Source organism: Chiloscyllium plagiosum, unplaced genomic scaffold, assembly GCF_037043375.1.
Source record: "Chiloscyllium plagiosum isolate Xiang-an unplaced genomic scaffold, Cpla_swu_hap1 HiC_scaffold_34, whole genome shotgun sequence".
In the NCBI taxonomy this organism is placed as follows: domain Eukaryota; kingdom Metazoa; phylum Chordata; class Chondrichthyes; order Orectolobiformes; family Hemiscylliidae; genus Chiloscyllium; species Chiloscyllium plagiosum.
In genome coordinates this window covers 17,384,544-17,405,191 of record NW_028270172.1, presented here as the reverse complement: position 1 = coordinate 17,405,191, position 20,648 = coordinate 17,384,544, and the positions used below count along the sequence as shown (strand labels likewise).

At 40.6% G+C, this 20,648-nt stretch overlaps 1 protein-coding gene across 2 annotated transcripts in view; it reads right to left on the bottom strand.

Annotated features, from left to right (window-relative positions):
• The window catches only part of lztfl1 (leucine zipper transcription factor-like 1), a 41,247-nt gene that overhangs the window by 3,798 nt on the left and 16,801 nt on the right, over positions 1–20,648 (bottom strand). Inside the window, exons 4-9 of one of the 2 annotated variants that reach the window (XM_087978522.1) lie at positions 17,969–18,026; positions 13,564–13,635; positions 8,184–8,249; positions 8,012–8,089; positions 4,117–4,293; positions 1,608–1,711 (exon numbers count right to left, since the gene is read on the bottom strand). In XM_087978522.1, the coding sequence (XP_087834648.1) occupies positions 1,608–1,711; positions 4,117–4,293; positions 8,012–8,089; positions 8,184–8,249; positions 13,564–13,635; positions 17,969–18,026 (555 nt within the window). The remainder of the gene's footprint in view (positions 1–1,607; positions 1,712–4,116; positions 4,294–8,011; positions 8,090–8,183; positions 8,250–13,563; positions 13,636–17,968; positions 18,027–20,648) is intronic. The other variant, XM_087978523.1, reaches the window with a different exon arrangement.

Below are 20,648 nucleotides of genomic sequence, written 5' to 3'. Positions count from 1 at the left end.
TCACTGGCTGCCAGCCTGAAAAAAGTTCCTTTATGACTAATCTCTGCTAGTCAGTTAATCCTCTGTTTGTGCTGAATTTTATTAAAATTCGGCTAAAAGATATTAATTTCAAGGAGTTTCTTGGAGGGTTTCTCTTCATGAGCTCTAGCAAATTATATCACACAGTTCTCCACAGCCCGCCTTACTTTGTATGCACCATGCCACTTTTTGGCTTGCTGACATTATCTTCTACCTGCCAATGACTGAAGCACCACCATTGCAAGGACTTTCTGGGACCCCTATTGTTTTACTTAAACTGCAGCCATGCACCAGACGAAGTACTGTCAGCCAAGAGCTGTCTTCACAGTTCATGGGTGTGAAGAATTGCCCAAGAGATAGCTCATAGAGGCAAGCTAGCAACCCTATTTTACCAACAGGGACCTGTTGACAGAGATAAGGGATGTCCTCTTTCCTTAGGACCATCGGGGAGACCATACCCTGCTAACATGGTCGAACGTTCCTTCTGGGTCAGTGGGCTGTCCATGATCTGGAGGTACACCCAGTAGTGCAAGAAGGAGGTCAATGATATTCTGTGCTCTGTGAAGTTAAGTGTTACCATCTTCTTTCTGCTACCTCACACTACTATTGCACCCACCTCCCACCAAAGCACATGGTCTACCAATCTCACCGTGCAACGTCTTCCTTCAAATGCTCTCACTTTCCGACATCCCCTACTACTAACGCGGCATGCTTTCTGCGCTATTTTACTCTCACCTCGCTCATCTCAGCATCTTTCCCCACAGCAGTGCAGCCACTTTAAACTCATGCAATCTCTCCCTTTGTCTCAGTCCAAGAGAAATCATCCCACAGTAGGGCAGACAGAACCAAGACAGTGGTGAGATGTGTGACATCCATCTCATCACCCACTATGAGGAGTGAATTCTCCCCCTAGGAGGACAGGACTATAATCACTCATGTGGCGATGTTGAAACGTCTATGTTCCGATTCATGATCAAGTGCTGTGCTGCTCTCTTCTCCCAATTCCACTATTCCCAATGTGCCCAGAATTCTAGTCCCATTTCTTAACTTGCTCTCTCATCTCCTGGCAGCTCCAGTGACATCTGTACAGTCTCTGCTCTGAAAACAGCAGCCCCTCAGGACATCGTCTCCTCCTCCTGAGGAAGAAGCCACAGATCCCTCAGAGGGAGCACTGGCAAAACTGGCTCCTGCACCCGCCACCAGTTCAGATACTGGCACCTTTGTGGATGGTTAGCTCATTCTACAGGATTTTCAACCTAGTATGTGTATCTAAGATAATCTTGGATTATAATCATGGGGAAAGTAAAAGTTAAATTAGAATACTACCGTAACTTGTAACAGTAGAATAAAAGGCAACTTTAAGACTGAACTCACACAATATTTCAAAGAATGCTCATCATTTGCAGTGTGCTTCTAGATAGAATGATGAAACTCAAGAACTTGATTTTTTAAAATTAGGTGAAGAGGGAAGAACTGTTGTGTGTTTCAGGATGGTAGAATGAATAAAGACAGGCTGATTCACCTTGTAATGGAATCGAGGTAGGATTCTCCAGCCATGCAAATCTGAATTGACAAAAACAGCAACTTACTTTGAAAGACGTTTCCGCAATTCCTTCACTTGCTCATTCTTTTTCGTTAACATTTCTTTCATGTTGCGGTAAGCAGCTGTTTCCTGGAACTTTTTGTCCAACTCCTGTTGTGAGAATATTAACATTTCATTGACTATTTCATAGTATGTAAAGTGATTGCTAACTAATATCTATGTCTGGGCAAGGCTTCCCTTTGAGTAAAACAGTAAATATACCTTATCTACATAAAATGTGCAAGTTGTTGTGTTATTCAAGCAGTTCCTGTTACAATTGGCAGCAGAATGGCAGTCTATGACAGAACTCTCATTTCTATTCAGTTCAATGGAAAGGCAAATACGAATTGGTGTAACACAAGTGGCCCAACCACCCCACTGAACGTGAAAGTTCCACTCTTCTTGCAAAAGCTAGCTGTAATGGTTTGAAACTCTGTCTACAACAGGAAAGCCTTATTACAGGAAACATGCTGTTCTGCTTGCAGCAGTATATTTACTAGTCCTATTGCTGAGACTGAAATTGAAATTATTACGAAACTATAGAATTGCACATTTTGAAAAACACTTCAGCTGAACACAATTATATTGAAATTGTTGTGGCTGTTTTATGAATCTTAAATTCTTTACAAGGGCTTAGGGGTGGGGAGGCGCCGGTCGTCATAAGGCACAATTCTCCTAGTGCGAAAGGTGAAAGGTCTAGAAGGTCTTCCAGTCCAGGCAGACTGTAGGCCTGCTGAGCCTCTTTTGGTAGTGTTCTCCAATCCTGGACACAACTGCAGAAGGTCTGTAACAGGCATCTATCAGTATGTGAGGGCCAAGGTGTTAGGAAGCATGTGGATCTTGGAAAAGATTGCCAGGAGTTCAAGATTACTTTTTTTTGAAAGCAGTACAATATACATTCACATGCTTTATTTTTGTTTTGAGTAGGCAGTAATGAGATTCTGGTACCCAAGAATAATTATTATCTCAACTGCAAGCTTGTATAAAACAGCTGATTTTTCTCCTTTCATCTGGAGATTGGTTCACCCTCCAGATTCTTGGATAAGTGTAATACAGATTACAAAGAGAGAAGTGCTGCCAAGCTGTTAATTTTCCAGCTGCCCCCAATTTATCTCAACTTGAAAAATCACTCAGCTCGTCTCTAAAAGACCGTACTAAATACATTCAAGGTAATGAATCCAATTAAAGAAATGGCGCCTTTACAGGAAGGAAACAAACATCATTACAATCCCGTTTGTTGCAAGAGTTGATAGATTTGCAGCAGATGTCAGCAAAACTAGATTGTGAAAGTGGAGTCAGCCTGAGAATTTATACTTTGGCATATAGTAGTAGGATTGACTGGAGTGTTGATGTTCAAATTTGGCAAGATAAAAGTCATTAAGTCAAAATATGTAGCATCCCTTTGTCAAGGAGTTTGATAATGATGTCAGGACTGGAAATGAGTCATTGGACAGAGTGCTGAAGGTTCAGGAGTTAAAATAAAGCAAAGTAATACATAAAGTGACAAGACTACATCTTTGAACTTTTTTCAATTTAAGTTACTTTTGTTCAAACTTCACTTCCTCCCTCCCTCCAAACAAAAGATGTCATGGTCTGTACTTGGCAGTACTCTTGCTATGACATTCTACCTGTACAGTGAATATCTTTGCCTGAATCAAGTCCCCACAATAAACTTTTTCCAGTTGACTTTTTTATGCAAGAGCTCCTTCGTGTTCTTAAGAATGAGTGAATTTCCATTAATTCTACTTCACCTCTTCATTTTCCCTTGCAGGCATAGAAAGATGTCCATGCTGTTCCTCTCTTTCTGCAGCTTAGTGTGATATACTGACTGTTTATAACACTGGAAAGACCAAATGCAATTTGGATAAACTCTTTGTGTAATACCTGTGTCACAAGTGTGACCATGATCACCTCGCACTTCCATTCCCTGACCCATTCTTAACTGTGACCCTGCACCGTTCCAATGAAACTCAGCACCAGCTTGATGATATTTAAGCTTTTTATTCTGTGTCATGCAGCAGTCTGGCCTCAATATCAACTAGAATAACTTCAGACCTCGACTACAAATTTCACTTTGTTTACTGTGAATGGATATGTCAGGATTTCAGAGGACAGGAGGATACTTGTAGCTTCAGGAGAGAACCCTTGACTTGAATTGTACGTTGCAAAGCAATTTGCACCCTTAGATTCTGGCCTGTTTTGCTTTGTCAGTTTTTCACACTTAGTTTAATCAACACTGCTCTAACACTTAAGCTGTTTATATTTGGCATTGCATAGTGTAACAATATAATACCCCATAGAAACGGTATAAGATTCCCAAGAAAAGGCAATACACCATATTGAGTATTTTATGTATCCAAATTGGCAAATGGTTTTTGTTTACTACTATTGCGAATAATTTGAATGTTTTCATACAAAACTCATTCTGCCTTGAACAAGTTTCAGCTTCACTGTTGCCTTCAATACTCAAGGGGTATTTATTTATTTTGATTTAATAATGCAGTTCCAATACAAACCTTTTCGGTCAATGACAGATGTTCCTGTACTTTGAGCAGATCGTGTTTAGTAGAGATGAGGTTATCTTGTAGGGTCTTTTGCTTTGCAGTGCTCATACTCAGATTCTTTTCAAAATCAACTTTCAAAGCTGCCAATGTCTCCTCAAGGGCAGCTACTTGCTGTGTTTTTAATGTTGACTAGTAAAAAAAGATGGAAAATTCTTGTAATTTGTTTATACAAGAAAAATAATGAGATAAATAAATTTAGTTGGCGAATAAGCACATTTTGTAATTTCACATACAGATATAAATAAGCAATTTGCTGAGGTTTGTAAATAGTACATACCACAAATATCATTCAGGCAGGCAGTAGGGAGCAAACAGATTTTAATTTAACATTTGACTCTGCACCAACACAAGACACAGGAAAAACAAATGAATAAACGTATTTGCTTAGTGGCTCAAAACAGAAATTTCAAAAGTTAAAACACTATCACTATCTTCAATAGCATGTGCTGAATTCTGGGTACCAGAACACGCTCTTCAATAACAGCAAAACATATACTTCCAAACTTAAAATTCAAGTTATCTTGTTCCAAAACAGAGCCGAATTCTAGAAATGGGGGTTATGTGCAAATATCTCTTCTGAAAGAATGTTCCGTTCAGAGAAATGATTCCACGTGATCTACCCTTGCTTTAATTGTAAGGGAGTTAGGTCAGACTGCACCTGGACTACCACATGCAGGTTTGGTGTCCTTAGCTCAAGAAAGATTATTCCCTTAAAGGGAGTGTAACAAAGGTTCACCAGACTTGTTCGCAAAATGGTGACACTGTCATACGAAGTCAGACCACGCAAACTGAGCTTGAATTTTCTGACGTTTCACAGAAACAAAAGGTGATCCAGTTGAAACTTACAAAATGCTTAAAAGCAGTAGATAGGGTAGATGTAGTCTGACATTTCCCTGGTCAAAGTATCTAGAACCAGGCGTACATTTTAAAAATAAAAGGAAGATGCCATTGAAGTCCAAGATGAGAAAAAATGTTTTTCATTCACAGGGTTATGAAATTATGAAATTTTATACCACAGCAGGCTGTGGAATTACAACCTTTAAATATGTTTAAGGTAGAATGATATTTTTATGATTACTGACAGTATACAGGGTTATTGAGGATGGGATGGGTAAAAGGCATTGAAGTGTTCGATCAGCTACGACTGTATTAAACAGCGAGGCAGGCTCGACTGGCTGAATGACCAACTCCTACTCCTACATGTCTACTCTGTAAGGAATTGCTGTTGTTGTGCTGGTGGTTAGGATGCTGCTATTACCTGTTCTGAATAATAAATACTCCTTTTAAATAGATATTCTCTGCTCAATAATCAAGTGGGGTAAAAGGACTGAAGGGGTGGAGCATGTCACTTCAAGCTGGGCTAACATTTACTTGATTCATGATAATTGAATGGGACATAGGATACATAGCCTGTGGAACACCCATCTTCTGAGCAGGACAGGGGAAACACCACACCCAAAGCATTTTCATCTATAACAAGCAGTCTAAAACTAGTCAGAGACATAATTGCAGTTCTACTGTGAAGAAAATAAACAAGTTTTTCAGAGCAAATGCCTCATTTCTTTGCTTTCTTCACAGCAGAAGAGAAGCTGCGTTCACTTAACACAAAATAAAACCTTGAACCAGCAAGGCCCTATACAACCTTATTTTGGATGCTATACTGTTGCCAAACAGATAGAGCCTGAAAATTTACATTCTTTAGCAACATCTGCTGTTTGAAATCAAACAAAAACAAGACTATACAACAAAACAGTCCTGTAAGAATAATGATAACTTAATTGCCTGGTACCCATCCAAGCAAATGATTTTTTTTGGCAAAATAATTCAAATTCGGACCCAATATGACACGAATGGAAGTGCCTAATTGATTTTTACTACACAAATATCAGAACATTGAAATGGGCTGTTACCTGGTGGCATCAGTACTGTTCTTAACCCACCACCCAAATTCTATTGCTTGCCCTGTTCACACATTCCTTCAAACATCTATCCAGCTGTTTATTAAATATTTAGATCGGAGTAGATTTCATTGGAACCACTAAAATGATCAGAATACGCTGTTGATGCTGTGCATAGTAATCTCTAAAAATTGTAACTGCTGTCCTTTTACTCTATAGGATCTCAATTTAAAAGAGCAGACAATCTGACTGAGATAAGCATTCTTGGCTCCCAGGAATACAGAGTTAATGTTAAGTAGATACCATTTGTGGATGTAAGTTTGCTCGCTGAGCTGGAAGGTTTGTTACAGGCGTTTCGTCACCATACTAGGTAACATCTTCAGTGAGCCTCCGAATGAAGCACTGGTGGCATAGCCCGCTTTCTATTTATATGTTTGAGCTTCCTAGGGTTGGTGATGTCATTTCCTGTTCTTTTTCTCAGTGGGTGGTAAATGGGATCCAAGTCAATGTGTTTGTTGATAGAGTTCCAGTTGGAATGCCATGCTCCTAGGAATTCTCGTACGTGCCTCTGTTTGGCTTGTCCTAGGATGGATGTGTTGTCCCAGTCGAAGTGGTGTCCTTCCTCGTCCGTATGTAAGGATACTAGTGAGAGTGGGTCATATCGTTTTGTGGCTAGCTGGTGTTCATGTATCTTGGTGACTAGTTTTCTGCCTGTTTGTCCAATGTAGTATTTGTTGGAGTTCTTGCAAGGTATTTTGTAAATGTGTAAAGTAGTGTTTGTTACAGTCCTTGCAAGGTTTTTTGTAAATGCACAAGAATTCCTAGAAGCATGGCATTCCAACCGGAACTCTATCAACAAACACATTGATTTAGATCCCATTTACCACCCTGAGAAAAAGAACAGGAAATAATATCACCATAGGAAATGATGTCACCACAGGAAGTGACATCGCCAACCCTCAGAAACTCAAACATATAAATAGAAAGCGGGCTACACCATCAGTGCTTCATTTGGAGGCTCACTGATGATGTTACCTTGTATGGTGACAATATATCTGAAAATGAACCTTCCACCTCAGCGAGCAAACCTACATCCAGAACCTCAAATGCGCTACATATCTTCTCAAAACTCACTAGATACCTTTTCTGACCTGCTCAATACTTTCGATTGCTGGTCAGTAAAGAGAGTTTGGGAGAAAGTGAGGACTGTAAATCAGAGTCAAAAGGTGTGGAGCTGGAAAAGCACAGCACATTAGGCAGCATCCAAGGAGCAGGAGAGTTGGCATTTCAGGCATAAGCCCTTCATCAGGAATGTGGGGGGGGTGCTGAGGAGAGATAAATAGGAGGATGGGGCTGGGGGGCAGGAAGGTAGCTGGGAACGCAATAGGTAGATGGAGGTGGAGGGGTGATGGTGATAGGTCAGAGGGGAGGGTGGAGGAAAGAGAGTTTGCCTGGGTCAGATGATTCAATTTTTAAAAATTGAAGTCCTGTGTCATAAAAGGACATCACTTGCCATTTTATGGGATACTGGATACAACAAACAATCAGCAAAGTATCAAGTGGAGGTCCAGCTGTAGAGGGGTCAAGCAATAAAGATTGATTTGTGTAGGGCTCAGAACAGGAGGAGTTTTTATCTTAGCCTAACAGAAAGAATCTGGGCTGTTGCCAACCTGGGTCTTCTTCCCACCTCCTGAGATTAGCTTTCTCCAACCCACAAGTTAACCTTTTTCTGGCCTAGCACTACCACTGCCTGCAGTTGCAATAGCTGTTCTTTGCATGTGTAAACTCTTGATAGCTATTCAGTGTACCCCATTGGCTGCCCAAAGTCTGCTATGTGTACATATACCCTCTGATTTACTCACACACTCCACTGACGTGCCATATCTTAACAAACTTTGTCCTCTTTGTTCCAAATGTCTTAAATGTATAGACATTTAAGTTTGTCTTACCTCTTGGTCCTCTGGAACTTTATCCAATTCGTTTAGAACTTGTTCCAATTTGAATTTTTCCTCAAGTGCATTTGTCGCCTGAAATAGTAGTAATTAAAAAGGTCACCTTGTCAAACAAAGGCATGATTTATTAACTAGGATTCTCCAGTTTGTCAATGATCATGCTATTTACCTGTGTTTCTACTGTCTTCAGTCTAGCCTTTAGCTTGTCATTCTCATCTTGGAGTTTTGTGATTTCCTGTACACATCACATGGAATTAGAGTAAAGATTACAATGGCTTATCGAGAGAGTGTCACCTAATACATCAATTAAATAAATGTCATATCTATCTCACTGGCACTGAAGAGTGGCGACTTGCATTACAGTGAAGGTAGGATGGCAAAGGGGACTCTTGCTTGGCCACCAGACCCATGATGGGACACTTAACAAGAAGGACCGTAACGTTGAACACTTCCTTTATTTCCCTGCCTTCATATTTTATGCTTTGGTTTTTTTTTCTGTGTTTAAGATGGTGACATTTTAGAACACTTCACTGTATTTTGTTACAAAATACATGTGACAATCAACATTAAATTAAACCAAAATAATTGATGCACTGAATGCAGATCTCAATAAAAGTCTATAATTTGTAATAATCACCTAAGTGACTTTGGTCCCTCAAGTAGTATCACACATTAAACTGAATAGAGAAAAAAATGTCTCATTCTATGAGTAACAGGCAAATAATATCAATGAATCACTTATTATTGCACAAAGAGGAGGAACCTTTTATTGGTGAATTTACTGTTGTAATTTTGATGGAATGGCAAGGAAGCTCTGACCAGTATAAATAACAATTACTCTTTACAGAATTGCTGCAACTCTTCAAAAGGTACAACAGATAAATGGAACTTGAGAGGGTGCAGAAAAGATTTATGAGGATATTGCCAGGGATGGAAGGTTTGAGCTATAAGGAGAGGCTGAAAGGGCTGGGGCTTTTTTTGACTACAGCACAGGCTGAGGGTGACCTTACAGAGATTTATAAAATCATGAAGGGCATGAATAGGATAAAAAGATAAGGTAATTTTCCCAGGGGTGGGTGGGGCTGGAGGGTTCAAAACTACAGGACATAAGTTTAAGGTGATGGATAAAGACTTTAAAAGGACCTTTTTCATGCAGAGGGTGGTGCATGTATTGAACAAGCTGCTAGAGGAAATGGTGGAGGCTGGTACAGTTACAACATTTAAAAGGCATCTGGATGGGTATATGAATAGAAAGGGTTTAGAGAGATATGGGCCAAGTGCTTGGCAAATGGGACTAGGTCAGATAGGGATGTCTGGTCAGCGCACATGGGTTGGATCGAAGAGTCTGTTTCCAGGTAAGTCAGAATGGCCACACTTACTCATTTTATATTGTACTGCGATTCTACCCATGTCAGCTTCTCCCTCTCACTCTTTGGCTACTCCTTCTTCACCCAACCAGCCCCCAAGTCACCTCTAATTCATGTCTCCCCATCTTCACCATCCTGTCCAGGGGAGAATTCTTTCACCACTTCTCTGCTTCTCTACCCTTCCTGGTTTCTAAACTGACTTGCCATCACTTTCAGCTTTTCACTAGTGCCACTTTGGCATGAGATCTCTCACCCTGCCGTACCTTTCAACTTATTTCCTCCCCAAGTTTTCCACCAGCCTTACTTCTGGCATGAGATCTGTAGCTGAGTTGGTAGCATTCTCACCCAAGTCAGAAATTTGTGGGTTCAGCGAAGCCAGGCTGACACCTGAAAGTGCAGTACAAAGGAGGGGTTGCATTGGTGACATCAAGGCTGTTGAGAAATTAAACTGAGGCCCCATCTACCCTCCCAGACAGATGTAAAGGATCCACTGCATTGAGAAGGGGAGTTATGTCCTTGTCAATATTTCTCTCTCGCTGAAAATGTGTTGCTGGAAAAGCGCAGCAGGTCAGGCACCATCCAAGGAGCAGGAGAATCGACGTTTTGGGCATGAGCCCTTCTTCTCTCTCAACTGTTATCTCTGAAGAAAAACCTGGTCATTATCATATTGTTGCTTAAAGAATGTTACTGAACCACATTTCCCACAATTGGCTATAAATTACTTTGGAACATTCTTAAGCCATGAAAGGCACTATATAAATGCAAATCCTTCTTTCTTTGCTCCTTCCTCCCATAACACATCAACAACCTGCCCAATATGAGACTCCCACTATCCACATTTCGGTCTTTCCTGAATGTTTAGCCAGTTGTAAATAAGAATTGTTTTACTCAAACTATGCACTTATGAAAATTAAACATTTTAAAATCAAATTGCCATACTGAGATGTGCAGAAAGGAAGTGGCAACAGACTCAGGAGGTAGGCCAGAGTAAGAGCAGATGAGTTGCGAAAAGTACAAAGACACAACCAGATCAGCCAAGATCTTACCGAATGGTGGAACAGGCTTAGCCAAGTCGCCTATCCTACTCCTAAGGTCTATGTTCCAATGTTCTATGTTTCTTTGAGAAGGATGAGGAAAGTGATCAGAAATTACAGCAGGACCTTGATCAGCTGGGGAAGTGGGCTGAGAAATGGCAAATGGAGTTTAATATAGATCAGTTTGAGTCTTGCATTTTGGAAAGCCAAATCAAGGTAGAAGTTTCATAGTCGGGCCTTGAGGAGTGTAGTGGTACAGACGGATCTTGAAGTTCAGGTGCACGGTTCTCTGAAAATGGAGTCAGAGGTCGACAGGTAAGTGAAGAAGGCTTTTAGCACACAGGCCTTCATCAATCAGGGCATTGAGTATAGAAGTTGAGAAGTTACGTTACAGTTGTGCAGGATGTTGGTGAGGCCACCCTTAGAGCATTGTGCTCAGTTTTGGTCACTTTGCTATAGAAAGGATGGTATAAACTGGAAAGAGTGCAGAAGAAATTTACAAGGATGTTGCCAGTACTCAAAGGTCTGAGTTATAGGGAGATGTTGGACAAGTGAGGACTTTTTTCTTCAGAACGTAGGAGACTGAGGGGTGTATAAGATCAGGAGAGGCATAGATTTGGTGAATGCACTCGGTCTTTTTCCCTGGGGAATTGAGGACAAGGGGGCAACAGTTTAAGGTTAGAGGGGAAAGAATTAAGGGAACCAGAGGGGCAACATTTTTTTCCACACAGAGGGTGCTCCGCATATGAAATGAGCTGCCACTAGAAGTGGTTGAGTTAGGAACATTAACAAATTTGAAAGACATTTGGACAAATACATAGATAGGAAAAGTTTAGACGGATATGGGCCAAAGGGCCTGTCTCTGTGCTGTAGCACTCTGTGACTCTATGAGAACAAAGGTCAGATCAGCACTGGCAAACAGGAGAAAGGATGCAGCCACAAGTCTGAAATAGGGTGCTCAATGGGAAAGGGCAGGTTAGAATAAAGGAATAAATTTAAAACTAAACTCAATCAAATTTAAGGTTTACCCATCAGTAACAATAACGTTCACCTATAGTGCCATCTATAACGAGGAAGCCAGAAGATACATAGGATTAGTAGGGAAATTAACATTCCATGATTGATTTAGTTTATTTATAAACAAAGTATATTCAGTGATTAATCCATTGTTTTGCTTAACAGTAGCCAAAACAGATAATGGCATTTTATCATGTGACTCTGATGAGCTTCACTTGACAAAGAAATGCACTATGGGATTGCAAACAGATTGAAGAAATAACCTCCTGCTTTTGAGTCACAGCTGCAAGACTGATGGGCCCTGTTTAGCTTATATACAGACTCCCAAGGTTGAATAAGGCTGAGGTAATATACTCCTCGCTCATAGCCTTATCAAAAAATCAATTACAGCAGTGCCCTTGTACTGGTATATTTTAATTGTTTAGATGTGGAGCAATTGACTGAATGTAATCTTTATGTTAAGAGTTTCAGATGCTGTAAAATTTTAATCAAACTTTGCTCTAGTGTCTCATGCTCAACTGCTCAAATAAATACTATTCTAAACAATGTTCTGTAATCAGGTGCTACTAATGTTTCCATTTGACTGCTCAGGATCACTGTCTGAATTGGATTTTGCTTTGCAGCTGCTAAAAGACTGCAACACCAAGTCAGGTCACTAGATGGCTCCTCACTCCAAAGGATGTTGGCAAACAGATATTGAAGCCAAAGATCAGGCAGAATGATCCTCTTGTTTTCTCTGAAGTTATTATCAGCAAAGGCAGAAATTAGTCTGGGCTGGTTACAGGGCCCAAGTGACACTGGATGAGCAGTGTGTGCCTGGACAGATCATTCAAGGCCTACTTGCAGTCGAACCTGAATTGGAAATTTGTAACTTTTGCAGGTGAAATGAATGTTTGGGCACCAGCAAAGCACTTGGCTAAATTTCAGAATGGAATCTCATCCACAAATGCAAACAGTGATCCAATCACCATTACTGTGAATTTGAGGGACAAAGGATTGGAAGAAGCAAAGGAGTACCATGGTTCCTCATGGCCCAATAAGAAAGCTTCTTTCTACCTCTAATGTGCAAAATGCTGAATTATCTTTAGTGGGTGAACTACTTATTGGAAATAAATTTCGTAGAGCTATCTACCTCAGATGCCTAACATTGGTTCCCAAAAACTTCATACTGAGATCAATGGCTATGTAAATACTAAGTAGCTGTTCCAGTATAAAATCCTCTGCTATAATTTTGACAAGTTAATCTATATTATATATTGTGCCACTGAACAGTCAGCAAACTATCTTCAAACACATCATCTAAAAAAAATCTGGGATTCTGACACAAATCCCTGTGGGAAATCATTGTCACATATAGCCCATTTGAGTACATTCTATTTTCTTACTCTGAGTCTTTCAACTACAAACCAATGCTATGTCTAAATATCTTTTCCCAATTCCACACGCTTTTACTTTTTGGTAATGGTCTATGATGTTAAGTTTTGTGAAATGCCTTCTGCAAATTCAAATAATATCTTCAGAATCGTTTATCTACCACATCTCTTATCTCCTCAAATATTTAAACTAGATACACTAGACATCCTTTACAAATCCATACTGGCTCTGATCAATTCATTTTTAACCAAGTGTTGAGTCAATTTTGTTCCCAATAATAATTTCTAGTAACTTTCTCATAACTAATATTTAACTAAGATGATTCCAAACTTAGTTTGGTTTACCTATCCTTAAATAATGAAGGGACATTGGCAGTTTCTAAAATCAAAGTCTAGATTAGAGTGGTGCTGGAAAAGCACAGCAGATCAGTAGCATCCAAGAAGCAGGAAAATCGACGTTTTGGGCAAAAGCCCTTCATCCTTTCCTAATGAAGAGCTTTTCCTGCTCCTCGGATGCTGCCTGACCTGCTGTGCTTTTCCAGCACCACTCTAATCTAGACTCTTGATTTTCAGCATCTGCAGTTCTCACTTTTGTCTAGTTTCTAAAATCAAGACAATTCCTAAAGAGAAAACAACTTCCTTTCAACATAAATTATAGTCAATTAACACGATCATATTTTAGCATTATTTTTATTTCAAAGTATTTCAAATATACTTATTTTAGTCACATCCACACATTTTTCTCAAACAAGTATTACCTTACTTAAGAGTTCAGACACTCCTCCTTCATTAAGTGGAGCAAGTTTAGGTTTACCGATTTCTGTGTTTGCCTGTAGTAAAGAGGGGAACAGAAATTAGTACATCAGACCACCATGTCAGAAAAGATAGAGGGCCATATCCTTCCAGCCTCCAGGTAATCCAAAACTGGACATGCGAGAAGTGATGGGTATCTAGACCTTATGGAGGTCCTGATAAGATCTGTTGGAGAATTTCACAGGAAGCTTAAACTTCTGATGGCAACACCCAGGAAACCTGCTCCCAGGTCCCTCCACGAATGCTTCTGATACTATGCTAGAGTCAGAGACTCCAATCAGTTCCTTGGAATTTAGCCAAGTATTTTCCCAGGAAATGTTATTTGGTTTAATTTAATGTTAATGGAAATGTTAGACAAAAATCTTTATCTATCGCCTGGGTAACCCCAATCTCACCCACCGGTATCCCCACTAACCCCTGAATCCACCACCACCCCAACTAACCCTGTGACACCTCATCTGCCTCCCAAGCAGCTCCCAATCACCAAATATGCCCACATGCCACCTCACCCAGCATATCCAATTATTTCACTCAGCCTTTCAAGTTCCACCTGCCTCACAGCTGTGACACAACATATCTGAACAGGTTATTTAAAGCAAAATATCTCCCACCCAATGCATTCACTCATTCATTTGTCTACTCATCATTTCACTAACATTCAGCTATTCACTTAAACTCACACTGAACCATCATATTTACCAAATGGCAGCTAATGCTTTAAAATGAGTGAATGTTTGGTCTTTCTTGAATTGTCCAGCACTTGATCACAGCTGAGGGCAAAACGTTCTGCACTAATAGTAAAGCAAAGCTTGAAACACCCAACAAGAAATACAGAGCAGTGCCATTGCAGGCTGGGGTGGGTGGATGGAGATTGGGGGCAGGGGCAGAATTTGGATGGAGCGGCAATCCAACAATGATCACTGCTCCTCAGAAGATCAGGGTCTGTAGATCATGCTACTCTACAGTTGGCGATATCCTTATTATGCTCGATCATAGTATCAAAGTAAATTTACAAAGTTGTTGATTAAAAGATTATCAAAATAAACTCCAAAAATAGTAGAGGACTACGGTAAATGGGAGTCGATAATAAATAAAAATGGCTCTCATTGGTAAATTACCAGCATGAGAATTTGCAGTCAGGAAAGGATGGGTCGTGATTTAAACCAAGGATCAACAGTAACTAAGCAAATGTATAAATAAACAAAAAAAGTAATTATGTGATCAAAGTGATAAAATTTAACTGAATAGAAATATCAACATTAGGATCTAAATTGCATTAAATATAAAGTATGACATGCCCTGACAGTGTTTCAATCAATTTTATTTGTGTACACTCCATATATTGCTGACGTAAACATTTTTGGGGTACCAAGGTTCAGTTGAAATAAGGAGAAAGTGAGGTCTGCAGATGCTGGAGATCAAAGTTGAAACTTTATTGCTGGAACAGCACAGCAGGTCAGGCAGCATCCAGGGAACAGGAGATTCGACGTTTCGGGCACAGGCCCTTCTTCAGGAATGAGCAGAGAGTGTTCAGCAGGAGAAGATAAAAGGTAGGGAGGAGGGACTTGGAGGAGGGGCATTGGAAATGTGATAGGTGGAAAGAGGTCAAGGTGAGGGTGATAGGTCGGAGTAGGATGGAGGCGGAGAGGTCAAGAAGAAGACTGCAGGTCAGGAAGGCGGTGCCGGGCTGGAGGGATCCGGCTGAGACAAGGTGGGGGGAGGGGGGAATGAAGAAACTGGTGAAGTCCAAGTTCATCCCCTGCGGTTGGAGGGTTCCCAGTCGGTGTGGCCTCCTCTATATTGGGGAGACAGGCCGCCTACTTGCGGAGCGATTCAGAGAGCACCTCTGGGCCACCCGGACGAACCAACCCAACCAACCTGTAGCACAGCATTTCAACTCCCCCTCCCACTCCACCGAGGATATGCAGGTCATTGGACTCATCCACCGCCAAACCACAACAACCCGACGGTCGGAGGAGGAGCGTCTTATCTTCCGACTGGGAACCCTCCAACCGCAGGGGATGAACTTGGACTTCACCAGTTTCTTCATCCCCCCTCCCCCCACCTTGTCTCAGCCGGATCCCTCCAGCCCGGCACCGCCTTCCTGACCTGCAGTCTTCTTCTTGACCTCTCTGCCTCCATCCTACTCCGACCTATCACCCTCACCTTGACCTCTTTCCACCTATCACATTTCCAACGCCCCTCCTCCAAGTCTCTCCTCCCTACCTTTTATCTTCTCCTTCTGAACACTCTCTGCTCATTCCTGAAGAAGGGCCTGTGCCCGAAACGTCGAATCTCCTGTTCCCTGGATGCTGCCTGACCTGCTGTGCTGTTCCAGCAATAAAGTTTCAACTCAGTTGAAATAAGAGAAAGCTAATAGAACTAGTTGCTATTTCTGTACAAAAGTCACATTTTCAGGTGAAGAAAGATGTACAATTAAACTGGGAAATTGTAACATTGCTGCCAGGCATAGTGCTTTAGATTCATAAGAACAGCATCGTAGTTCCTGGCTCAATGTTGAAATGCATACAGCAATTATTAATAAAACCAATCTCCCATGCTTTGCTAGTTGAAGTTCTCTCTACAGTCCAATCTATCATTGCCTTTACCTTTAGACTTGACTTTGCAACATTCTTTTGGCATAATCTCTGTAAATCCAAAGTTCTACACTCACATACTTACTTGCATTAAGTCCCATTCACCTTTCACTATTGTTTTCAGTGAGAAGCAATATTTACATTGACTTCAACATTTTCTTCCTATGGCCTGATGTTAAAATTTGTTATATAGTATTTCTGTGAAACACCTTTGAATGTTTTACAATGTTGCAGGTGCCTTATAAAATTAGTTAATTCTTGTCTTGACAAATGCTATTCATTGCTACAGGCGGACGTTTACACCACCTGGATTTACTGGTCAGTAATCCATGCATTTGGTACTCTGTCATCTATTACCCTGAACTTCTCTTCCCATGACAAATTACTCTTCCTTTTATACTATTTTACCCATTTATTCATTTTGAATCTTTTCCTCTCTCTATTTATTATTTGTGACTTTAATCCTGTAATTATTACTCCAAGCACTTTCTATAAGACCATAAGATATTGGAACCTAAAAGGCTATTGAGCCACTGAGTCTGTTCTGCCCTGCAGCGAGATTATGGCTGATCTGATAATCCTCAACTCCACTTTCCTGCTTTTACTCCCATAACCCTAGATTTCCTTTCTGATTAAAAATCATTCTACCTCTGCTTTGAATATACTTAACAACCCTTGTCCTCTGCAGTTCTTTGTTACTCAAGTATGTGACCCTTTGGGTATTCTATTTAGAAAGGTAGAAAGCATATATTCCCCCTGTATTTGTTGCTCTGGCAGGCCAATATATTTTATCATTACTTTCTGTTTAAGTTTCAAAGTGTGATTAACTGTGCTTCATCTTTCCCAATATTATGATCTTTTCTTTCGGTCTCCCATTGCCCATGAAAGTCATATGTCATTAGTTCCTGTATTGCACCTTTCCTTCAGTTTATTGAGTGGATCCGTTACATTATTCAAATAGTGCACTGATACCTCCTCGCAGTGTTTGACTGTTCCTGCCAATCACTTTTTGATTTTGTTCATGAAGTCATCATTTAGTTTTCCAAAGCACATAACCCTATTATATTAGCTGTTTGTTCTCACCACAGATTTTGTGCATTGCCAGCATTTTCTTTTAGTGTTTCAGAACTCCATCAACTTGTGGTAGATTGTGATTTATTTAAATTAGAAATATTTGCAATGTTCACTTTACAGAAAAATTATACTTGTTAAAATATTAACAAGTAGAGTGAAATGAAGGAGAAATTGACCATTTTCTTTATCATCTGCAGAGCTGAATGCAACGATATTAAAAATGTTGCGGGGGAGAAACTGATTTGTGTAGTGTTATTTAGATGGTACAACTGAAAAATACTGAGTGAGTTGCACAGAATAGCCTGCAGTGCTGCGTCTTCCTGGAAAACAATGGTCTAATTTTTCAGATCATTCAGATCACTGTTCTGTGCGGTCATAATTTTCACACTGCCCTCTATTGTGTTCTTCAGAAAATACAGTACAGTACTTTTATTCCAAACTGTCTGGTACATTTCTAATAACTACTCTTTTGTGGATTCTATAGAGATGTATTTTGTTCATTATTGGTAAATGTTGGATTTGGGAGACAAGCTGTCTTTTCTCACTGAAATTAAACAACCCACAGCTTTGCAAAAATATTGCAATAAACTTTGTACTGCACTCTATTTGAAAAATGATAGTTTAATTTTAAAACATTAAACAAATAATTGAGTTTAATTTACATTTAAATTAAACTCACTTTTTTTCCTGAAGTAAATTCTGCCTTTTCAAATTCTGCCACTTGTTCCAAGAGTTCTCTGTAGTGAAATGAAAAAAAAGTACAAATTACAATTTGATATTACGTGGAGTCAGTTGAAGCAGCCTAGCTAGCAGTCCAGAATCCAAATGAACCCTCAAAAAAACACAAAGCTTTCTCCCCCACACCATCAATATTGTCTAGCTCTGTGTAGGAACCTGCTGCTTTCCAGGCCCCAGCCACTGAGCTGAATCAAACACCAAATAGAATCCAAAGGGTTTTTACAAATATATTAAGGACAAAAGGGTAACCAGGGAGAGAATAGGGCCCCTCAAAGATCAGCAAGGCGGCTTTTGTGTGGAGCCTCAGAAAATGGGGGAGATACTAAATGAATATTTTGCATCAGTACTTACTGTGGAAAAGGATGTGGAAGATATAGACTGTAGGGAAATAGATGGTGACATCTTGCAAAATGTCGAGATTACAGAGGAGGAAGTGCTGGATGTCTTGAAATGGTTAAAGGTGGATAAATCCCCAGGACCTGATCAGGTGTACCCGAGAACTCTGTGGGAAGCTAGAGAAGTGATTGCTGGGCCTCTTGCTGAGATATTTGTATCATTGATAGTCACAGGTGAGGTGCTGGAAGACTGGAGGTTGGCAAATATGGTGCCACTGTTTAAGAAGGATGGTAAAGACAAGCCAGGGAACTATAGACCGGTGAGCCTGACCTCGGTGGTGGGCAAGTTGTTGGAGGGAATTCAGAGGGACAGGATGTACATGTATTTGGAAAGGCAAGAACTGATTCGGGATAGTCAACATGGCTTTGTGCTTGGGAAATCATGTCTCATAACCTTGATTGAGTTTTTTGAAGAAGTAACACAGAAGATAGATGAGGGCAGAGCAGTAAATGCGATCTGTATGGACTTCAGTAAGGTGTTCGACAAGGTTCCCCATGGGAGACTGATTAGCAAGGTTAGCTCTCATGGAATAGAGGGAGAACTAGCCATTTGGATACAGAACTGGCTCAAAGGTAGAAAACAGAGGGTGGTGGTGGAGGGTTGTTTTTCAGACTGGAGGCCTGTGACCAGTGCAGTGCCACAAGGATCAGTGCTGGGTCCTCTACTTTTTGTCATTTACATAAATGATTTGGATGCGAGCATAAGAAGCATAGTTAGTAAGTTTGCAGATGACACCAAAATTGGAGATGTAGTGGACAGCGAAAAAGGTTACCTCAGATTACAACACGATCTTGACCAGATGGGCCAATGGGCTGAGAAGTGGCAGATGGAGTTTAATTCAGATAAATGCGAGGTGCTGCAATTTGGGAAAGCAAATCTTAGCATGACTTATACACTTAATGGTAAGGTCCTAGGGAGTGTTGCTGAACAAAGAGACCTTGGAGTGCAGGTTCATAGCTCCTTAAAAGTATGCTTTCCTTTATTGGTCAGAGTATTGAGTGCAGGAGTTGGGAGGTCATGTTGCGGCTGTACAGGACATTGGTTAAGCCACTGTTGGAATATTGCATGCAATTCCGGTCTCCTTCCTATCAGAAAAATGTTGTGAAACTTGAAAGGGTTCAGAAAAGATTTACAAGGATGTTGCCAGGGTTGGAGGATTTGAGCTATAGGGGGAGGCTGAACAGGCTGGGGCTGTTTTCCCTGGAGCGTCGGAGGCTGAGGGGTAACCTTATAGAGGTTTACAAAATTATGAGGGGCATTGATAGGATAAATAGACAAAGTCTTTTCCCTGGGGTCGGGGAGTCCAGAACTAGAGGGCATAGGTTTAGGGTGAGAGGGGAAAGATATAAAAGAGACCTCAGGGGTAATGTTTTCACGCAGAGGGTGGTACGTGTATGGAATGAGCTGCCAGAGGATGTGGTGGAGGCTGGTACAATTGCAACATTTAAAAGGCATTTGGATGGGTGTATGAATAGGAAGGGTTTGGAGGGATATGGGCCGCGTGCTGGCAGGTGGGACTAGATTGGGTTGGGATATCTGGTTGGCATGGACAGGTTGGACCGAAGGGTCTGTTTCCATGCTGTACATCTCTATGACTCTATGACCAATTTGATATCAACAGACCAACACAGCATGCAAATCAGGCCTGCCCATCAACATGGCTCAAGCACTGCAACAGATGGGTAACCGGTGCATTTTGCTTGTCAAGCCTCAACTGTGAACCAAACATTAGAATTTGGTAATAGTATCTCTACAAAGGTAAGTGAAGGATTCAGACTATATAAACATGAACTAGTCACCGAGAATTTTCATTGAACATAAAAAAAAACACAAAAATGACAATCAAAGACAGAGAAATCAGAGTTAACATACCGGGTTGAGTGACCTTCCTCCGTCCTATCACCCGACCCGAAATGTTAACTCTGATTTTCCTCCACAGATGCTGCCAGACTTGCTGAACGTTTCCAGCAATTTCTATTTTTGTCTCCGATTTACAGCATCCGCAGTCTTTTTGGTTTTTATCGTTCACAATAAATTAAACCAATCATTAAAAATGTGTCTTCAAGTATTATCAGAATGATTTTGAATGTCTCAGCTTCTATTAAACACCTGGGCTTAAAGTTGATGTTTTTCCCCAGAATTAAATTCTGTTCCCTGAAGGATGTGTATGTACAATAAATGCAATTTTTCCCAAGTCGCATTAGAACGATTCTCAACAGAAATAG